Source organism: Myotis lucifugus, unplaced genomic scaffold, assembly GCF_000147115.1.
Source record: "Myotis lucifugus unplaced genomic scaffold, Myoluc2.0 scaffold_30, whole genome shotgun sequence".
In the NCBI taxonomy this organism is placed as follows: Eukaryota; Metazoa; Chordata; class Mammalia; order Chiroptera; family Vespertilionidae; genus Myotis; species Myotis lucifugus.
This window is the reverse complement of record NW_005871078.1, coordinates 9,517,077-9,537,630: the sequence shown is the minus strand read 5'-3', so window position 1 is coordinate 9,537,630 and position 20,554 is coordinate 9,517,077. Positions and strand designations below refer to the sequence as shown.

The following is a 20,554-nucleotide window of genomic DNA, read 5'->3' as shown; positions in this document are numbered from 1 at the left end:
TCAGCATTTTGAAAAACCCTAACTTAACTCTGGTGCCGTGTCACATATAGAAATTTTTTGATCTTTGCAACCATAGTAAAACAAAGATCTATATTTTTGATATTTATTTTATATCTTTAAATGCCATTTAACAAAGAAAAAATCAACCAAAAAAATGAGTTCGCGTGTCAAAGGTTCGCCATCACTGGTATAGACCATCCAAAGCTAAATGCGTTTTTGTGCTTTTTGGAAAACCTGATGTTGAAAACACTAAACCCTGTGTTCTTTTTATGCACGAGGATCAGTCAGGCCCGGAACAAGTTAGAGACTTTTCTGTTTCAATGTGAAACTGAAACTCTGATGAACCCTTGCTTCTTGCTTCCGCCCATCCCTGGATTAGGTTGTAATGCCTATGAAACCTTGGCCTTCTGCGGAATAGTCCTCGTCAAGGGAGCATTCTTTAGTTCTGCTATCACGGTGATTACATTCTGCATCATCACTGCTTTCCCATGACTCTGACTTCCTTACAGTCATCCTGGGTGTTTCTACTTCCCCTTTCCCCACTTCAAAAGCTTAGCTAGGCTCATTCTCACCCACTGGTTCTGCTAAATAGCTAGTAATCCTTCACCTTTACTGAGTATTTACAGTGAGTTAGGTGTCCAAATACTTTACATGGTATAACTCATTGAATGCCCAGCAACTCTATCAGGTAGATATTACTATTATTTCACATTTCAGGTGCGGAAATTGAGACACGGAGAATTTAAGTACATTGCCCAAGATTGCAGAGTAAGTAGCAGAACTAGGGTTTGAACCCAGGGAGACTGGCCTCCAGAGCTTTTCATCTTTCGTTAATGCCTGCTAGATGTTTGGATGTGGTGCCATTTTTGTGAAGTGCTGATGTCCACACTAGAACTTCTGTAGGGAGGGAGTCTGGAATACAGGCCTGCTTTTGGCTTTGTGAGACTCTGAGCTCTTTCACTTAATGATTGTGTGATCTTGGCATGTCTGTCAGTCAGAGTTCAGCTAGGGGAGCAGAACCTCACATGCCAGGCACTATACCCTTTATATACCTTATTTTATACAGTCTTCACAACAACCCTACGCTGGTGGGTTAGCACATGAGCAAACAGGCTCAGGTACGATTGTTAAGAGATTCATTGCGAGGAATTGGCTTATGCAGGTGTGGAGATAAGCTGAGCAGTACTGGAATCTCAGGGCAGGCTGTCTGGAAACGCAGACTGGCACTCTTCGGCACAGGCTGCAGTGGCTGTCCACTGGCAGAGTTTCTTCTTCAGGGAAGCCTCTGCTCTGTTTATAAGGCCTTTCAACTGACTAACTCAGGCCCACCCATATCCAGGATATTATCTAGACCAGTGATGGCGAACCTTTTGAGCTCGGCGTGTCAGCATTTTGAAAAACCCTAACTTAACTCTGGTGCCGTGTCACATATAGAAATTTTTTTGATATTTGCAACCATAGTAAAACAAAGACTTATATTTTTGATATTTATTTTATATATTTAAATGCCATTTAACAAAGAAAAATCAACCAAAAAAATGAGTTCGCGTGTCACCTGTGACACGCGTGTCATAGGTTCGCCATCACTGATCTAGACCAGCGGTCGCCAACCGGTGGTCCGTGGACCACTGGTGGTCTGTGAGGTCCGAAAGGTTGGCGACCGCTGATCTAGATTCTCCCTTGTTAAGGTCAACTGATTATGGACTTTAATCACATCTACCAAATACCTTCACAGCAACACTTAGATTAGCTGAGGACTGTAGCTGAGCCACAGCAAAAAGACCATCACAATTTTTTTTATTCTCTGAGCCTGTTTCCTCATGTGCAAACCACCACCGTAGGGTTGTTGTGAGGATTGTATAAAATAAGGTGTGTAAAGGGTACAGTGCCTGGCCTGGGAGGATTCAGTAAAAGATTATTTAATTGGTGGTGGGGAGTCGGGGCCGGAGGGGTAGCACAGCAGCAGTGGCCGTGTTCTCATCCGCAGTAGTGACTTCACCCCCGTTGTTGCCACTCTCCTTCCTGGTCATTCCGGTTTGCTGAGGCGGTTGGCTTCCTAACTGGTATTCCTGCCTAAAATCTCTTCTTAGCCATCTTCATTTTCTTCCTCAAGACTGTAATGGAGGCTTAAAATACCTCACAACTCTCCGACTTTGAAAAAAATGTCTTACTTAAATTGAGACACAGTGTTTATAGCTTTCCTCATTATATCAGAGCAGTACTACAACTCCCTCTCCAAAAAGTGCCCACGCCCCCTCGCTTGCTAAATGCTAGTTGGAGGGCTGCCTTCTCCAGTGGCATTTATTAAAAAAACAAAACAAAACCAGCTATCTTTTTAGGGTTTTCTCCAAATAGGGATTTTTATCTTCAAGAGCAAAACTAGTTTTTTTTTTTTTCCAAATCCAAACATATTTAAAAGCAATACCTAGTTGTAATTGAATCAAATAATAAATAAGAAGACAGCCAAGAAAATGTTTCCCTTTCCCACTCCATCAGATGAGAAACAATGTGTGCATACATGAATTAACTTAGGAACTGTTCTAATCTATAGGAATATCCTCTTTGGCATTGACTGTTACACAGGCATGTGAATGGACCACGTAATCGCAACACTTCAACATTTTGTACTAGATTTTATTCACTGATGTGCGTAATTGACACCATTTCCCAATAATTGTGTTCTTCCCGTCCACTCCATTGCACCGCCAGCAGTGCTCAAGCCTTTGGTAAGGCCTGGAACTCCAGGATCCACAGGAGGATCTATTAGATTTTAAGGCTCATGAAGGAGCAGTCTCTGTGGTCGCCCTGGTATTCCCAGCCCCTGTGGCAGTGTCTGCTTTGTAGTAACTTGAAGAACATGTACTGGTGATGTGCAGAGCATTATGGGACCACAGTTGACAAGTTTCACTCACCGGGTGACTATCTAAATATGGGAATAGACTGGCCCTTTTCCTACCATCTCCTTTCTACCTAGTTGTGCTGCAAACTGGAGAACTGTTTTTTGAGTTCATTCTAAAGTTTCGAAGTCATAAACTTCCTATTTGCTGTGTTCAGCTTCTTTCATTGACACCCGTACAATTGGTTTGTGTTCCATCCCGAACGCCATGCCCTCAAGAGCAGATATGGAGAGACTTATACCTACTGTGCAGGAGAGCCGGGGCACCTGCTCATTGTAAGACCATTGCTGGTACATAGTCTGGTGGAAGTGATGTAAGCAAATCCTCATCTTACCTCATACATGCTCTGAGATATATGTGGTTTTGCACTGAGCAAGCCTGGAGAATACCGGGCCCCTCCTTACTTAGTGGGAAGTAAGGTCATATAGGTAACTAGATCCCTTCTGGCTCACTTTAAGCCATGAGGCCCAGTGGCCATGCTGCAGGGAGCACAGCTTAATCCCTGAGGCTCTCTGACACCCTTGCGTTGTCCACAGTCTTGCCACTTTCTCCAGCCCAAAGCAGCTCAGTGTTCTATGTGCTGGGTGTTCGAGTCCATTCTCACCATTCTTGTCTCATCCCTGGTGTCAACCTTTTGCTTTCCTCTGTAACTCTTACTTGGGCTCTCACTTCGCCTCCATATTATTTGGTCACAGTGAATAACTTCCCTGCTGGTTCTTTCCTTGGCTTTTTTTGTTCAACATGCCAGCGAGACATTTGGTTTGAAGACGTACATGTCATGCTGGTCACTTTTGCAGATGGCATATTTTGAGGAGGCTTAGTCAGTCTGTTAGATATCATGCGAATGCAAAAAAGATGCTGAGAGGGTGACACAGAAGGAGATTAAACTTAAAAAAAAGGGCAAGCACCTATGTACAAAAAAAATGCACATGTATGAAATGATAAAGATGGGGCTTAACAACAGCCTATAGGAAAGACAGATTTGGGTTTAATCGGGAAGAGACTGTATGGGAGTCAGGAGACTGCCCCAGTAGTCCCTCTTCCTGATAAAGGGCAAATACCCCAGTCAGCTGCTGTCTTGGAAAGCAAGGGAGTTATATTAGACCATCTATAATGTCAATTACAGTTCTAAAATTATATAAATGAATGAGTCAACAGTGTAAAGGCCCAATGTATAAAATAAAAGCTAATGCAGTCTAACAGTCTTACAGATAATGAACGTATAATCAAAACATTATCAATAAAAGTTCTCCTCCCCTCTCTGTGGACTAGACAACTCTTGGGTGCTATAGTCCAATCCCACCACACAGCAAAGGATTTTTAGCCAACATATAGCCGAAAGAGAGCAACCAGACAGCGACAAAGCATCGTATGGGTAAAATTCAAAAGAATCACATGGTTTGGTTTAGGACATTGGTTCTCAACCTTCCTAATGCTGTGACCCTTTAATACAGTTCCTTATGTTGTGGCGACCCCCAACCATAAAATTATTTTCGTTGCTACTTCATAACTGTAATTTTGCTACTGTTATGAATCGTAATGTAAATATCTGATATGCAGGATGTATTTTCATTGTTACAAATTGAACATAATTAAAGCATAGTGATTAATCACAAAAACAATATGTAATTATATATTCAATATGTGTTTTCCGATGGTCTTAGGCGACCCCTATGAAAGGGTCGTTCGACCCCCAAAAGGGTCGCGACCCACAGGTTGAGAACCGCTGGTTTAGGAGAAAGAGTAATTTAGGACAAAAATGTGGGATATTATGGTTGTTAAAGCTCGAGGAGTTATATATACAAGAGAAGATAAAACTTTTTTGGAAAAAGTCCAGGTTTACAGATCAAATTTTTAATCTGGAGATGCATTTTCTGACTCCTGACTGATATGTATTCATTGATTCAACAACTAGATGTCATTTTTAATGATGACATTGGATTTTACTGAATGCTTTTGTTTTGCCTTCTGTTCACAGTGTTCTTTTAGCCTGAAATACTCGTTTAAAAATGCCTTTAAATGTTATTTCCTCCCCCTGAGTGTCCTTTCCTCTGTGTTCTTGCAGCATAAACTTGTTACCTCCCTGTAGGTCTACTAGGTGTACCAGTTAATAATGGCGGATTTTGTAATCAAAGAAAACACGATAATTTCAAGAGAAACATCAAAAGTGCTTTATTCAAAGTAATGTCCATCACTAGCTACACATTTCCCCCATCTTTCAGTTAATTTGTGGATACTGTCCCAATAGAACTTGTTTTGAGGCTAAGCATTCAGAGACCCAATTTTCCACTTCTTTGTACGTTTAGAAGTACTGCTCAGAAAGTGTGTGTGCCATCGATCAGAACAAGTGGTAATCTGAAGGAGCAAGGTCTGGTGAATATGGCGGGTAGGTTAATACTTCCCAGGCAAGATCTTTTAACGTGTCTTTAACTGGTTTTGAAGTGTGTGATGGTGCATCATCATGAAGCAAAATTACTTTGCTGTGTCTTCTGGCACATTCTAGTCGTTTTACGATCAAAGCGTGGTTCATATTGATTATTTGTTGTTGGTAGTGATCAGTATTATGGTTTCACCTGGTTTTAGAAGCTCATAATACACCACACCTTCCTGATCCCACCAAACGCAGAGCATTGTCTTCTTTGCGGAGCGATTTGACCTTGCAGTTGATGTTGATGGTTGACCTGGATAAACCCATGATTTTGTGCATTTGAGATTCTCAAAATAAATCCACTTTTCATCGCCAGTCACAATTTGATGCAAAAAAGACTTTCTTTCGTGCTTTTGAAGCAACATTTTACTGATGACTTTTCGGTTTTCCATTTGTCTTCCGTTCAGTTGATGTGGCACCCATTTTCCTTCCTTTAAAATCTTTCCCATTGCTTGTAAATGATCGGAAATTGTTTGCTGAGCAACGTTTAATCTTTCTGCAAGTTGTTTTTGAGTTTGACACGCATCTTCATCCAATAATGCTTGTAATTGGTCTTCAAACTTTTTCGGTTGACCTGGATGTTCTTTGTCTTTCACATCGAAATCATCACTTTTAAAGCGTTTAAACCAGCGTTCACAAGTATCTTGAGATGGAGCATGTTCACCATAAGCTTCCTGAAGTATACGATAACTTTCAGCAGCACTTTTCTTCAAAATAAAGAATTAAAACTTCCCTCAAATGCTCTTTTTTTGGCATGAAATTTGACATTTTTAAGTGTAAAAATATCTATGATGTTAACACCTTCAGCAAATTTGACATATGAAGTTTTGAAGCTAATTGTCAATACACCAAAATAGCATACATATCAAATCGCATATATATATATATATCTCAACATGTGTAACTCCATCTATTGAAAAAAGTCCTCATTATTAACTGGTACATCTAGTAAAATAAAACCACAGACCTCCTTTGTAAAACAGTATCTTTGTTCACTCTAAATTCTGAATTGTTTTACTGAGTGTTAAATAACATGTATTACCTTCGTCATTGAGAAGTGACCCAATTTGGCGAGGAAAGACAGTATCAAACTATGAAATTATAACCTCCAAAATGAGTTATATAAAAGCAGAGCTGAATTTCAGTTTCTAACACATGGTCTCATCCTCTAAGTAAGTATATGTGGATACTGAAAGTAAAGTAAACTGTAAAAAGAAATTAAATCTTTGTACACCTGAAACTAATATAATGTTATATACCAATTTTACCTAAAAAAAAAAAAGAGAGAGATCTTTACTCTTTAAATTAGGAATCATCTTCTAACAAATAAAAATCCACTCCATGAAGGTTGGGTTGTTTCCAAAGATCAGGTCCTTTCATCCAAAACTAATTGGTCCCACTAACCCATATTTCCCCTTTGTTTACAGAAAGCCCTCTGTTTTGAATACACTTTTACAGCCTTCACAGAACAAAGCTAATTATGGGGCAGTACTCCACCCATTAGGGAACATAAGGACCCTTAGAGCTTCAGATTTTGATTTTGTGAAAAGAAGAATATTATTCTGTTTGCTTACAGATAGTCCATTTCTTATTTTAAAGGTTAATAAGGAAGTAGGCTTGAAACTTGTGGAGATCATGCCCCCTAAAATGAGAGGCAAAAAACAAAATATTTTATTTCTGTTTTGAACATCTGTGGGGGAAAGAGTGTCCTTGCATGAATGTGTGTTCGAGGGTGGAGGGATGGGGAGGGATCTGGTATTTTATATGCTAGAGTGTGCTATAGTTCAATGTTAGTGAATTTTTCCTATTGATTAGCTATCAATAAGAAATTCCCATTTTTATGTGGAGATAGATGGTGTTCTGCCATTCAAACTCTATTAGATAGAATGAAGTCTAGGAGTTGAAACCATAATTAATGTCATGTGGTATTTGGTGATTCCAAATAGGTCCTATTTAGAAGTCTTAGGATATCATTATTTAATAGAAACTTAATTCCCAAGTGGCCAACAATCATTGGTAAAATAATTCTTCCCAACAACTATCCAAGAATTCATAGCCAGGCTAAGAAGTAGAACATGAATTCCTTATAAATTCCCTATGTGTCCCTCACTGATCGAATCCCCCTTTCTTCTCCCAAAAAGAATTCTGATTTTTGTGTTAACTGTTCCCTTGCTTTTCTGTAAAGTGTAGCAGTCTCTTTAGATACTGCTTTAAAAAGTAGTGATTAGTTTTACCAATTTAACTTAAAAAAATTTTTAAAAACATGTTGTGTTTTTGGCTATGACTCTTACTCCCCAGCATTATTTTGGGATTCATCCCTATTAATATCAGTATTTCATTCATTTTTATTGCTGTTAGTATTCTATTCAGTGAATAAACAATTTATCCATCTGTTGATGGAAATTAATTTCCAGTTTTCTCAGGTTTTAATTTCTATTGTTCAGTTATAAGCAGTGGTGTTAATGCATTTCTTGCACATGTCTCCTAAGATATATTAAGAATTTCTCCAAGTACCTAGCAGTGGAATGCTGAAGAATGTTGTTTGCATGTGTTCAGCCTTCTTAGGAAGTGCAAAAATAGGCTTCCAAAGTGGTGGTAGCAATTTACAGTCTCACCAGCAAAGCATGAGTGTTCCCATTCCTCCACATCCTCACATTTGTTACCAACACTCTTCAATTCTAGCCATCGATCGGATGGGTATGTAGTAGTATCACTATAGTTGACTTTGGATCTTCCTGAATTAGTAATGAGATTAGATATATTTTCATTTGTGTATTGATAGTTGGAATTTCTTTTTTGAAGTGCCCGTTAAAATCTTTTATTCAGTTTTCTATTGGGTTGTTGGTCATATTAAAGGCATTGTTTATGTGCTCTAGATATTAGCTCTTCGTTGTTTACATGTATAGCAAAATATATGACTTGTAGTTTCATTCTCTTTATGTTGCCTTTTGATCAACATTAACTTAATTTTAAGGAGGTCAAATCGATCAATCTTTTCCTTTTTTGCTTTAACTTTTTATGTTTTGGGAAATTCTCTTTATACCAATAACAAACATATTCTCTCTCCTTAGGGTCTTCTCTATTATATTTTTGCCCTTTACATTTAGGTCTCATATCTAATTGGAGTTGGTTTTTATGTTTGGTATAAGGTAGGAGTTGGCTTTATTATTTTCCATAGAGAAAACCAATTAGTCCGGGACCATTTATTAAAAAGTTGGTTTCTTCACATTGGTCTGAAATTTCGCCTCTGACATTTAGCAGATGTCCATATATACATATCTGGGCTCTATTTCTCTTCCTTTGGTCTGCTTATCCCCCACTGGGTATCGCTAATAGTATATTGTCTTATAATGTCTTGATATCTGATAAGGCAAGTCCTCCAATGTTTTCCTTGGCTAGTCGTGACCCACTGTACTTTCGTATACATTTATATTCAGCTTGTGAAGTTCCACAAAAAAAAAAAAGCTCATTTTGACAGTAATTGCTCATCTATTTTAGGAGAATTGACATTCTTATGATATTGAGGCCTTGAATCCATAAGCATATCTTTCCACTTATTTGGATCTTTTAAAATATTTTATATACACTTTTCATAACTTTCTCCATAAAAATCTTATAGATCATATTCATTTTTATTAGATTTATTCCTTAGGTACTCTGTAGTTTTTGATGTTATAAATTGTTTCCTTTTTAAAATCTTTTTAAAAAATATATTTTTATTGATTTCAGAGAGGAAGGGAGAGGGAGAAAGAGATAGAAACATCAGTTATGAGAGAGAATCATTGATCGGCTGCCTCCTGCATGACCCCTACTGGGGATCAAGCCGGCAAACTGGGCATGTGCCCTTGACTGGACTCGAACCCGGGACCCTTCAGTCCGCAGGGCGACGCTCTGTCCACTGAGCCAAACCGGCCAGGGCATAAATTGTTTCTTTTTAAATGTCATTTTCTTACTGTTTGTTACTGGTGAATAGAAAAGCAATTGATTTTTTTTTAAGAATAGTTTATTGATTTTTAGAGAGAGAGGAAGGGAGACGAAAGAAACATGGATGTGAGAGCAAAACATCCATCAGCTGCCTCCTGCTCTCCCCCTACCAGGGATCGGGGATCGAGCTCACAACCTGGGTATGTGCCTTGACCAGGGATTAAATCAGTAACCTTTTGGTGCACAGGATGGCACCCAACCAACTGAGCCACACCAGCCAGGGCACAACTGATTTTTATATATTGATCTTACATACAGCCAACTTACTCTGTTCTCTGATTTTAATAGTTTATCTGTTGGTTATTTGGGTTTTCTGTATACTCAATCATCAGTTAGTGATTCTGATTTTTATATTTCATAAAACATGTAAGAAACCACACTTTAGACAAAAACACACTTTAGACAAAAAAGGGTTTTACTGTAATATTTATTAATTCAGGGTTTAAAATATTCTTGTCCCTTGACCTTGTTAAGTCATTTCTGGGATGCTTTTCAAAAGAAATAACCAGTAGATAAAAAGCTTTATGTACCACAATACATATTTGTGATGATGAAAAATAAAAAACATACATTTTAACAGCAGCAGAGTAGTTAAGAAGCTATGACACATCTACATGATGGTGTATTATAAAACCATTAGAATAATTTTATAAAGAATTTGTAATAACACTGTAAAGTTATCACAATGATGTATAAATAAAACAGTATACATGATGCTTCCAATTACTTTAATGATAACTATAGGGATATTCTAAAAGGAAATCTCTAAATAGTAACATTGGTTTGTGAAATTTGGTATTCCCCCTTCTTTTCTACTTTCTTTGTGTTTTCCATGTTTTCTTCAATATTCACTTTTTTAACAATTAGATTGAGAAAAATAAATTTAAAAGTATGGACTAACAAATACATTTCTAATATTTAAATGTACACAATTATTTTTTCTATGTTATATTGTTTAGTTGATATTTTTAAGACAGAAAAACGATTTAAAATGCGTGATATGGATATATATAAAGTAAAAGTTAATGTTTAAAAGTAGGTATCTTATTGTGCTTTATCTTTTTATATCTTACTAGAGGCCTGGTGCACAAAATTCGTGCACTCCGGGGGCGGGAGGGGAAGTTCCTCAGCCCGGCCTGCACCCTGGGAGCCCTTGGGGGATGTCCGGGGTGGGGGGGGAGGGGAACGGGCCTAAGTCGTCAGTTGGACAGCCTTAGCACTGCCACGGAGGTGGGAGAGGCTCCCACCACCACCGCTGCGCTCACCAGCCGTGAGTCCGGCTTCTGGCCGAGCGGTGCTCCCGCTGTGGGAGCACACTGACCACCAGGGGGCAGCTCCTGCATTGAGCGTCTGCCCCCTGGTGGTCAGTGCACATCATAGTGACCAGTCATCCTGCTGTTCGGTTGATTTGCATATTAGCCTTTTATTATATAGGATTGTGCTTTATCTTTTTACCTCTTATAGGTAAAGTATTGATAGAAGACAACTGGTTCATTGCTCCAATGGTTTCCAATCGTATGAGCATATGGGCAAAACCAACAGCTGTTGGATCCTTCAGCCCACACGTGACAGAGTTTCCAAGAAAACGAAAAGAAAATGATTTGGATCTGTCCCAGTAAGTGAATTTGTTCCTTTAACCTCATTAAATCTTTGACTCTAGGGACAAAAAGGACAAGATTACTTTTTAAGTCATTAATTTTATTTATTAGATGTGGTAACATTTGGATAGGGGCAATTATTTATCCATCCAACTGCCACCTCTGTCATTGACTGACCTGGCACTTTTCAGTCCAGATCTGAAGGTTATTAGGTATCCAGAAGGGTCAAGTGGAGTCTGAAAGACGTATAACAACCTAAGGTTAATTTATTTAATGTTTATGGTCACAGCAAGAGACTTGTCTTCCTAATTTGCTTCTCACCTTACTCATCATTTATATAGCATCCTTCCTAGAGACTCGGGCATGAAAACCAGTCAATAGATATGAAATTGATTTTGTTCATGGAGCCTCAAAGTATTAGATATTTATAAACAAAGAAGAATATCTAAGAATGTTTACCCTTTCTTCCCTGTTGGTTTTGAATGGAGAGTTGGTTCTCTAAAGGGGTTATTGATGAAGACTCCCGGGAATGTAGTAATTAAGCATTTATTGAGTACCTACTATGTGACACCTAGTAGTCCAGGAGGGAGAGATACAGATAAGACCCCAGAAACTCATACAAATGGAAAAGATACAAATAATTATTACACATCATAAGAACTGCTATACTAGAGATCCTAGGTATTATATTATGGCAACAAAGAAAGTTGGGGATTTAAATAATATTGGGATCAAGAATATTTCTAGAGATGTTGAGATACACTACCTTTTAAATGAATAATGGAAATGAGCAATTCAGAGCAGGAGTAGAGAAGATGCTTGGAAAGCACACTGCTGATCTGGAAACAAGTTGTCACATAGAGCAGAGGGTGCACATGGAGCAGGAGCTATGACTTGAGGGATAAACGTGGACTAGATCCCGAAGGTCCGCTGAACAAAAGAATCTCAAAATTATCTTGAATGTGGTAAGAAAAATGGAAGCATTTTAAGCATGAGAACTTTTCTTCAGATTACATTTCTTAAAATTTCTTGCCTTTGTACTTAAAAACTTTTTTATTGTAGTAAAATATCTAACAAAATTTTCCATATTAATCATTCAGTGTACAATTCAGTGGCATCAGTCCCACTTAATGTTCAGCTGTCACCGTTGTCTCTTTCTAAAACTTTTTTATCACCTCAGTCTGAAACTCTGTACCCATTAAACAATAATTCTCCATGCCTCTTTTCCCCCAAGTCCCTGGTAACCTCTAGCCTACTTTCTAGCTCTATGAATTTGCCTATTCTAGATATTTCATATAAGTGGAATTATACAATATTTGTCCCTTTGTGACTGCTTATTTTACTTAGCCTAATGTTTTCAGATTTCATTCTTTTTAATGGTTGGATAATATTCCATGGTTAGTATATATCACATTTAGTTTATCCATTCATCTGCTGATGGACATTGGGGTTGTTTCCACCTTTTGACTATTGTGAATAATGCTTCCAGGAACATTGGTGTACAAGTACCTGCTTTCGATTCTTTTGGGTACATACCGAGGAGTAGATATGGTAATTCCATATTTAGTGTTTGAGAAACCAACAAATTGTTTCCCCACAGTGGCTACATTCCCACCAGCAATGTACGAAAGATCCCATGTCTCCACATTCTTGCTGACACTTGTTATTTTCCATTAAAAAAGCAAAAAGCTATCCTAGTTGGTGATCCATTTTCAAAGGCTCACTCGAAACAGCATGGAGGATGGGCTGAAGGAGGAAAACCCAGCAAGTAGAGGAAACAGCTGAGAGACTTATACTAGGAATTAGGTATTGAGAGCGTAGCTCTGGATAGGAACGACACATTTTAAAGATGGAATCTTTAGATTTCATGACTGTTTGTTAGGGAGAGCAGGAAAATAAGTGTCTTTGAGTTTTCTGACTTGCACGGATGGATGCTGGTATCATTCCATGAGGCTGAGGGAAAGAGGAAGAATTCAGTTTTGGACACAATGGTAATGTGATGTTTATGGGATCTTCAAGTAGGCGGGTGGTTATGAGGGTTGAGGTTGGGCCTGGAGGTAGAGTCAGACACCATGAATGCACAGAAAGCAGGTGTGGTGATTGGCATGGGCGCAGCCACTCGGGGACTGAGGATATACTCTGGTACATGAGCCTAAATACAGTAAAGGAAGGGCAATCCTACCCAAAATGTGAGAAGACCTGGCCCTACAGTGGGAGTAGTATCTCAGAAACCAAAGGAAGAAAGTTTCAAGAAGAAGAAGGTAGGAAAAGGGGCAAATCTGGAGAATGTTTTGATTGTATTTGCTTTCAATTTAATTGGTCTGTGGTTGATTCAGGGAGCAGGCCTCCATTTTATTCAAAATGCAGTGAAAGTAGTTTTCAGGGAAAGCTTGCATTCTTTTTTTTTTGTATGTATTTAAATACATGTTTAAAAAGAGATTGGAAGGAGACCCATTAATATTAACTGTGGTTATTTCCAGGTGAGATTATGGGTGCTTTTCCTGAATTTTCAAATGCCCCTTCAAAAAAAAAATACATTTGGAAATAATTTGTTAATGTGGAAAGTATTCTATCATCATTAGTGTATTTCACTTTGGTAGTGGTCTGGTGACTAAATTTCTAAATTAATACAAACACATGTATGTATATTTAGATATAAATATTTATACACACATATATGTACATATAGTATATTCCCTAGCAGAATGTAGTAATGTGATAATTAATATTATTGGCAAGTGATCAAAGTTTTCAGTTTTCAATATTTCTTATTCAGATGAATCTTTAGGCAAAATAAATTCCTTTTGATTAAAGGTCTGAGACTTTTAGTGCATTTTCAGGCTATTCTAATGCAGCTACTATAAAATTTTTGGTTAAGCCATCAATTGCTTTAAAAAGAATAACTTTATTTCTATAAAATTATATTCTTAATATATTGGCACGGGATAATTTTTAACTAGGGCACCAGTTTTTGTTGTCAGTTAACGTAGTTGTTACGCTGACAGAGAAGATGTGCTTCTTGGCTTTCACAGAAAAGCTCATGTAACAGTAGAAGTCATTTCAGGTCATTAGGAGCTATGATAGTATCTGTTACTAAAGACTTAATAGGAAATTGGGTTGATTGGACTTAATCTCATCTTTATCTCTCTCTCAAGAATTACTGAAAAGCTGTTTCATGTAGTTTGAAATTTTATCCTGCTTTTTGTAGAATGGAAGATGGTGAACAAGTAAAAATGAAGTCCTTCAGGGGCGTTGAACTGTATAGATGGTCCATGGTGGGTCGGAAAAGTCACACATGCACACCTTTAGCCAAAGCCAAAGGTGATATCAAGAGAATGGATTCATGAATATTAGGTTTTTCTCACCTTATGCTGTAAGAGGTAGTGATCATCAGCTACCTCTTACCTTTCTTTTCTGTTTGAATAACAATTTGGCTTATGTGTCTTTGAATTTTTCTTAGAGTAGCTGTTTATTAAGAACTATTATTTTCTTTCAGCACGGAGAGAAGCTGATTCATGCTGTAAACAAATCAGAATTACAACAAACATCTGATTAGGAGTCCAGCATCATGAATTTTTTGTCAATTGTTTCAACATCAACATTTTTTTCTACATCTGGCAGCATGGCCAGATCTCAGCTTTGCCTTTTCTCCATTGATTCTGTTTTATTGATATCATTCTCCCAAAAACTGACATGATTCAAAGTGGCAATAACAGCATCCAGAATTAAGAACCAGAGCCCTGATAAATTATTAAGCAGAAACTAGCCTCTGGATACATATGCCTTTCCTTAATAAAATCCGCTGGAAATCTTTTCATTTCTCCTCCAAGTAACCTACCTTATTAAAAAACTGGTGATTTCACCTTTCCGCGAGTTTCCTAGCTTCCACCATTATCATTCATTGCTCTCTTCAGTGGCCTTGCTCTCACCTCCCTCAAAACCCTAGCTGAGAGAGCATAACATCCTTCCTTTGCTGTACACTCCTGGAATCAGGCATCTCTCGCTGTTGCTGCTGTCTATTCTGATGGGTAATACTGGTAGAAAGAAGAGGTGACCATTCTAGCAAGAGGGTAACTGTAGCGTTCTTTTAATCATACAATTTTAATCTAAAAATTGCTCATGAATAGGCCAAAGTATGAGTAAATAAATTTTATGCAAACACATATAATTCACATTCCATCCAGTTTACCCAAAAGTACGTATTTTGTTCTAGGAGTGGCGTTGCCCGAGTGAATGGTTCGGGGCGGGGTTAGCTCCATCTGTCTCCATTAGTGCTTCTCCCCACTTCCATGTAGAAATATTACAGTTCCTTTCATGTATTTTAAAGTTCCTATAAAAATAGATCAGGCCGGTCTCCTACTTACTTATCTTCTTTCCCATTAGGTTGTTTCCCCTAAACTCTTCTTACATAGAAGTCATGATTGGAGGAGAAACAGACAAATGTTTACAGTTAAATATGAAGAGTAAAATAGCCTAATTTGTGAAATCTAAGATGTACAGTTCCCCCTACCTTTTATAATCTGTGAACAATGTCTTATCATCTATAGCATTTTCCTGTTAAATTAGCAGCATTTTTTCCTCTTCTTGTAGTGCATTAAATATTAGTGCATCTTACAATTGATTGTGGCTTAGATTTGATGAAATATAGTAGTGGCATAAAAAGTCCTGAGGTAACTGAGAGGGAAGTGATTCATTGCACAGCAGGCAAAGAAAGCTTCCCAGAAGAATACCTGAGCTGGGCTTTGAAAAAGGAGTAGCATTTTCCTAAGAATATAGAAAGGAAAGACTTTCTAAGCCTAGTAAAGAGCAAGACATAGAGATGATATGAGGTGATGTGTCATGTTTGAGGACTACAGGTCATTTGGCATTGCTGCTGCATGACATTTGGAGCAGCAGGGAAAAGACAGGGAGAGGTGAAACGAGTTGAAAGGATGAGGCAGAGGATGGAGAAATTTGGGGTGTCATTAGGGAGTTTGGCCATTCTTGGGCAGTGGAGAAATGCATTTTGGCAGTTTTATGCAATGGGATTAGATGGTTTGATTTGTTTAGAAGTAATTCTGGAAGTAGTGGGCAGGATAGACGAGAAAGGGAAGACAGAAGAAGGAATATGAGTTTAAAAGGCTTTCTGGGTTAGTGCAATGAGCTATCATAAGTGTCCATCAGTAGATGAGTGGATTAAAAAGCTGTGGTATATTTACACCATGGAATACTATGCAGCAGTAAAAAAGGATATTTTACCATTTGAGGCAGCACAGAGGGACCTGGAGAGTATTATGCTAAGCAGAATAAGTCAGAGAAAGTCAAGTATCACATGATCTCACTCATATGTGGAATCTAAAGAACAAAAACGGGTGAATCTCAGAGGGAAGGCAGGGAGTGGGTGGATGGGTGGGAAGAGATTAACCAAAGCAGGGGGAGGTGGAGAAGCCCTCAGGGGTGATTGGGGCCGGCAGCCGCCGTTCACACCCTCTGACAGTGCTGAGCTATCGGGACTGGTGCCGGGTGCCAGCAGCGGGTGTGAGCAGTGGCTCTGGCGCCAGCTGTGGGTGTGAGAGGTGGTTGCTGACCCTGATCGCTCCTCAGGAGCAGGGGGAAGTGGAGAAACCCTGAGGGGCAATCGGGGCTGGCACCCATTGCTTGCACACACTGACGGTGCCTAGTGATTGGGATTAGCGCCTGGCGCTGGCTGCGGGTGGGAGCGGTGGCTCCAGCGCTGGCAGTGGGTACAAGTGGGGCCAGTGCTGGCAGCAGATGTGAGCACCAGGTGGGACGGCGGTGTGCGGATGCAAAGAATTTTCAGTAACCACCAGAGGCTCGCCCTGAGGACAGCAACCGGCACCCCGCCATGTTCCATGTGCGCCTCCTGGTGGTCAGCGCATGTCATAGCGACCGGTTGTTCTGCTGTTCAGTCTATTTGCATATTAGGGTTTTATATATATAGAAGATACACATGACACATGGGATGAGGGGAGAGGGGAGGCTAGAAGGGGTCAAAGAGGGAAAAGGTTCATCTGTATAACTTTTATCAATTAAGATAAATTCTTTGAAAGTCAGGAACTGGGTGAAGTATAAGCATTTAAAAGTAAGTAGCTTATGAGTAGTTATGAGGGAGTGAGATCTCTTAGGGTGAAGCTATAGGGTGAGAAAAGAGTGGTGCCAAGTAGGAAGTCTTTGGAGAAACCTGCACTTAAAGATAAGGGGACTGAGCCGAGCAGGGAGGATGGAGGTGCCCGAGAGGTCACTGAAGCCAGGTGAAGAATGAGGAATGTTAACAGTGTCAAGTTCAAGGGCAACTAGGGGAAGGGTGTTTGCAGAGGGCAGAAACTGGAGCACATTATAGACCCCTGAGAAAGAGCTATGGAAGAGAATGAGGTTACGATGCTGATAATTGTCTAAGCGAGTATCACAGAGGCGTGAGCTCTGAATAGAAGGCTGCCCATCTTCCTTTAAGACTGGAGGGAAGCAAGAATACCACCCATCCTGGCTCTCAGACAAATGTCTTAGTTCTTGAAGGTGTCAGGATATAAGGTAGGGTAAGGAAGGAGCAAGGATAGTGGCTGAGTTGAGAGCACTGTGAATTTCATGTGCGCTTCCTGTTCCCAACAGCTCCTTCCTCTTCCCCAAGCAGCACCTGCAGGGCCATGGGTGGGAAGAACAGTGTGTACTTGCTGCCTCCACGCAGGCTCCGGCTCACGCCTCTGGGTCACCGTGGGGCTGCTGAATGTGAAATGTAAAGGAGGTTCTTTTCCTTCTTAGAGAAGCTCACAGCCAAACCGAAAAGCGGAGGAGAGATAAGATGAACAGCCTGATTGAAGAACTGTCTGCAATGATCCCCCAGTGCAAGCCCATGGCACGGAAGCTGGACAAACTGACCATTCTACGGATGGCCGTGCAGCACGTGAAGTCTCTAAAAGGTGAGTTTGAACATGGCCTCCACACCTGGCTTGTGACATCCTCCCTGTCACTGAGGTCTCCGATTGGTCTGGCTTCTTGTCGTTGGCTATTGAGATGCTTTGCGAAGGTGTCTTTCAGCTTTGGAGACATTGATTCGATGCTTGACCATATTCTGTATGTGGAGAAGATGCCAATTTGGACGTCAGGAAACTTGGTTCTGCTAAAAGCTTTATCTTCAGCTATGTGTGAATTTGAAAAGTCTTTACATTTCTACTTGTTTTCCCATGTATGTAATACAAAGATAGTAATGCCTGCCATTATGTGCCTCTCAGTATTTTAGAAGTTCTGAAATCTATTATTATAGTTTTAGGTTGTTGGCAGATTTCCATTCTTCGAAAAGAAAATCTTAAATTCAGCCAATTTCTCTGAAAACATCAGATTTAGGAGCAGTAGTACCTTAAAATGCAGCACACCTTCCTCTTCTAAGGGGTTCTCACTTTGTATTAGACATTGGATGAAGGAGGTCCTCAGCTATTGCTTCTGGGGTTTACATGGTCATTTCTGACCCAAGCAGCTCCCCAACTTGAGCTTGAATTTTAAATTGAAGTGTGTGTGTGTGCGCGCGCGCGTGTGTCTGGTCAAAATCACATTGTTTTTGGGAGTAACCCCCGGCCAACTTGGGGGAGGGGCAGTATGATGGAAATAGAATTGAGTTTTAGATACGGGAATGTTAACGACACAAATTGATTTTGAGAAGATGTAGCAGAGGAGTGAGCTACAGGCCACAGAGGAGACTGGAAGTTCAGATTTATGAAGATCTAAAAGATTATAGTAAAATTTGGTTCTTTTTGAGCCAAACAAAACCCCACCAAAAACAAAACACCAAAAAAAAAAAAGTTATAGAAAAGGAATAAACAAAGGATGACCAAGGTTCTTGATTAGATCTTTGTCCTACATTGCATTCCAGGAAAAGGAAAGTCTGTTTAGAGGGACTTGGCCAAGTGACTTAGGGGAGAACAGTGTTAACCTAGACTTCCAGTGAAAACTGGAGCCCAAAGAGGATCTTATTTCATAATAAACAAAAAAATCCTGGCCAATCCATTCTGATTGACAGAGGTAGGGGAGGGCGATCATATACAAATTAGGAAGTAAAATTGCAGACAGCTATTAAAGGCCTGTTTAATAGTAACTTGTGCAAGTTGTAAAAATAGATACTTTAAATCATCTTCCTTGGATCTCCACATATGGTAGAAAAATGGCACATGCGCTTCCACCCGCGGACTCTGTGCGGATCTGGAGAGGAGGTATTGGGGAAGAGGAAGTGCAGCCCTTGATGCTGTCAATGCCACGCAGAGCAGCTCAAGTGTGGGGATACTGCCTGGCAGGCTTCCTGTTGGGAGCATGATTGGCGGTCTTATTTTCCTAAGTCTGTTGTGAAATGACATAAATAAGATTCTCTTTTACCTACTACTAGGTCTTGTGTAAGTTGCATGCAATATTTCCCTTAAATCTTTTAGCAATGAACATTTGCAGGCTCAACTGAGGTCATTTGGTTGCAAACCTAAAATTGCCCAATAATTTTCACATTTGCAATGTCCCGAGGGAGGAGGAGCTAAGGGAGAAGCCATGAGTCAGTTAATTCAACCAACACCAGCTGATTATTGACAAGGCTCCTGTTCTGTGCTGGGGATATGAAATTGAACGAGGTAAGATCTCCGTGCTTGAAGGGTTCACGGCCGGGTTGAGGGAGATGGACCCATGAAGAGATCAGTAAATGTTACAGTGGAGGAATGAGTGAGAGGAGAGTAGGCAGGAGACACTGTCTACACCAAGAGAGGATTTCTGGAACAAAGCATAGATTTCACCAGTGGCCCTTCAGAGCCAAAGTGAGGACGTCTCGAGTGCTGCCACAGCGAGAGGACTAAAAGCAGTTGTCTGCATTCCAGCGCACTACCAGAATGCACCCCAACTCACCCCCACCAGAGACACTGGATCATCAGAGGCTGCATGTGAATCATGCTATTTTGGTCTGTACATAATTACCTTAAAGAAAGAAGAAAAGCCATAACTGGTTTGGCTCAGTGGATAGAGCGTCGGCCTGCGGACTCAAGGGTCCCAGGTTCGATTCCGGTCAAGGGCATGTGCCTTGGTTGCGGGCACATCCCCAGTAGGGGGTGTGCAGGAGGCAGCTGATCCATGTTTCTCTCTCATTGATGTTTCTAACTCTCTATCCCTCTTCCTTCCTCTCTGTAAAAAATCAATAAAATATATTTAAAAAAAAAAAAGAAAGAAGAATGGTGAAATATTTTTTTTTTCTTTACTGCACTCTACAGCAGTGCTTCTCAAACTCTCTGGGTGAAGGGCAAGTGTTCCCCACCCCCATCCCTTGTAAAATATAGCACAGTGGTTCTTGGAAAAATGTTCATGGGCTGGGATGCCACAAGGTTACATTTCTATAATGGTGTCTAAATGCTTATTCTTCATTTCTGTACTCATCTCACCACAGTTGACCGATGACAGTCTATAGACCACACCTGGAGTAGCCCTGCTTGCAGCGTGTGCTTTTGGAGAACCTGTGGGCATTCTGTGTATGTGGTCTTAATACCTGGGACGGAAGTGCGTGCCTTGTGTTTCCTTGAGGCAAACCTCCTGGGTTCAAATCCTGCTCCCGACTATAGCTATGAAGACTAGGTCACCCTAGCGCAGGCGGTTGCGCTCTTCTCGACAAATTATAATTTCATGTTCACCCGAGA

At 39.9% G+C, this 20,554-nt stretch overlaps 1 protein-coding gene across 4 annotated transcripts in view; it reads left to right on the top strand.

The window, feature by feature from the left end:
• Nucleotides 1-20,554, top strand: part of ARNTL2 (aryl hydrocarbon receptor nuclear translocator like 2) — a 55,335-nt gene that overhangs the window by 5,911 nt on the left and 28,870 nt on the right. For 3 of the 4 annotated variants that reach the window (XM_006086775.3, XM_023752326.1, XM_023752324.1), the window contains exons 2-3: nt 10,774-10,924; nt 17,664-17,821. In XM_006086775.3, coding sequence (XP_006086837.1) covers nt 10,812-10,924; nt 17,664-17,821 — 271 coding nt within the window. In that variant the 5' untranslated portion in view covers nt 10,774-10,811. Of the gene's footprint in view, nt 1-10,773; nt 10,925-17,663; nt 17,822-20,554 lie in introns of those variants that run through there. The other variant, XM_023752325.1, reaches the window with a different exon arrangement.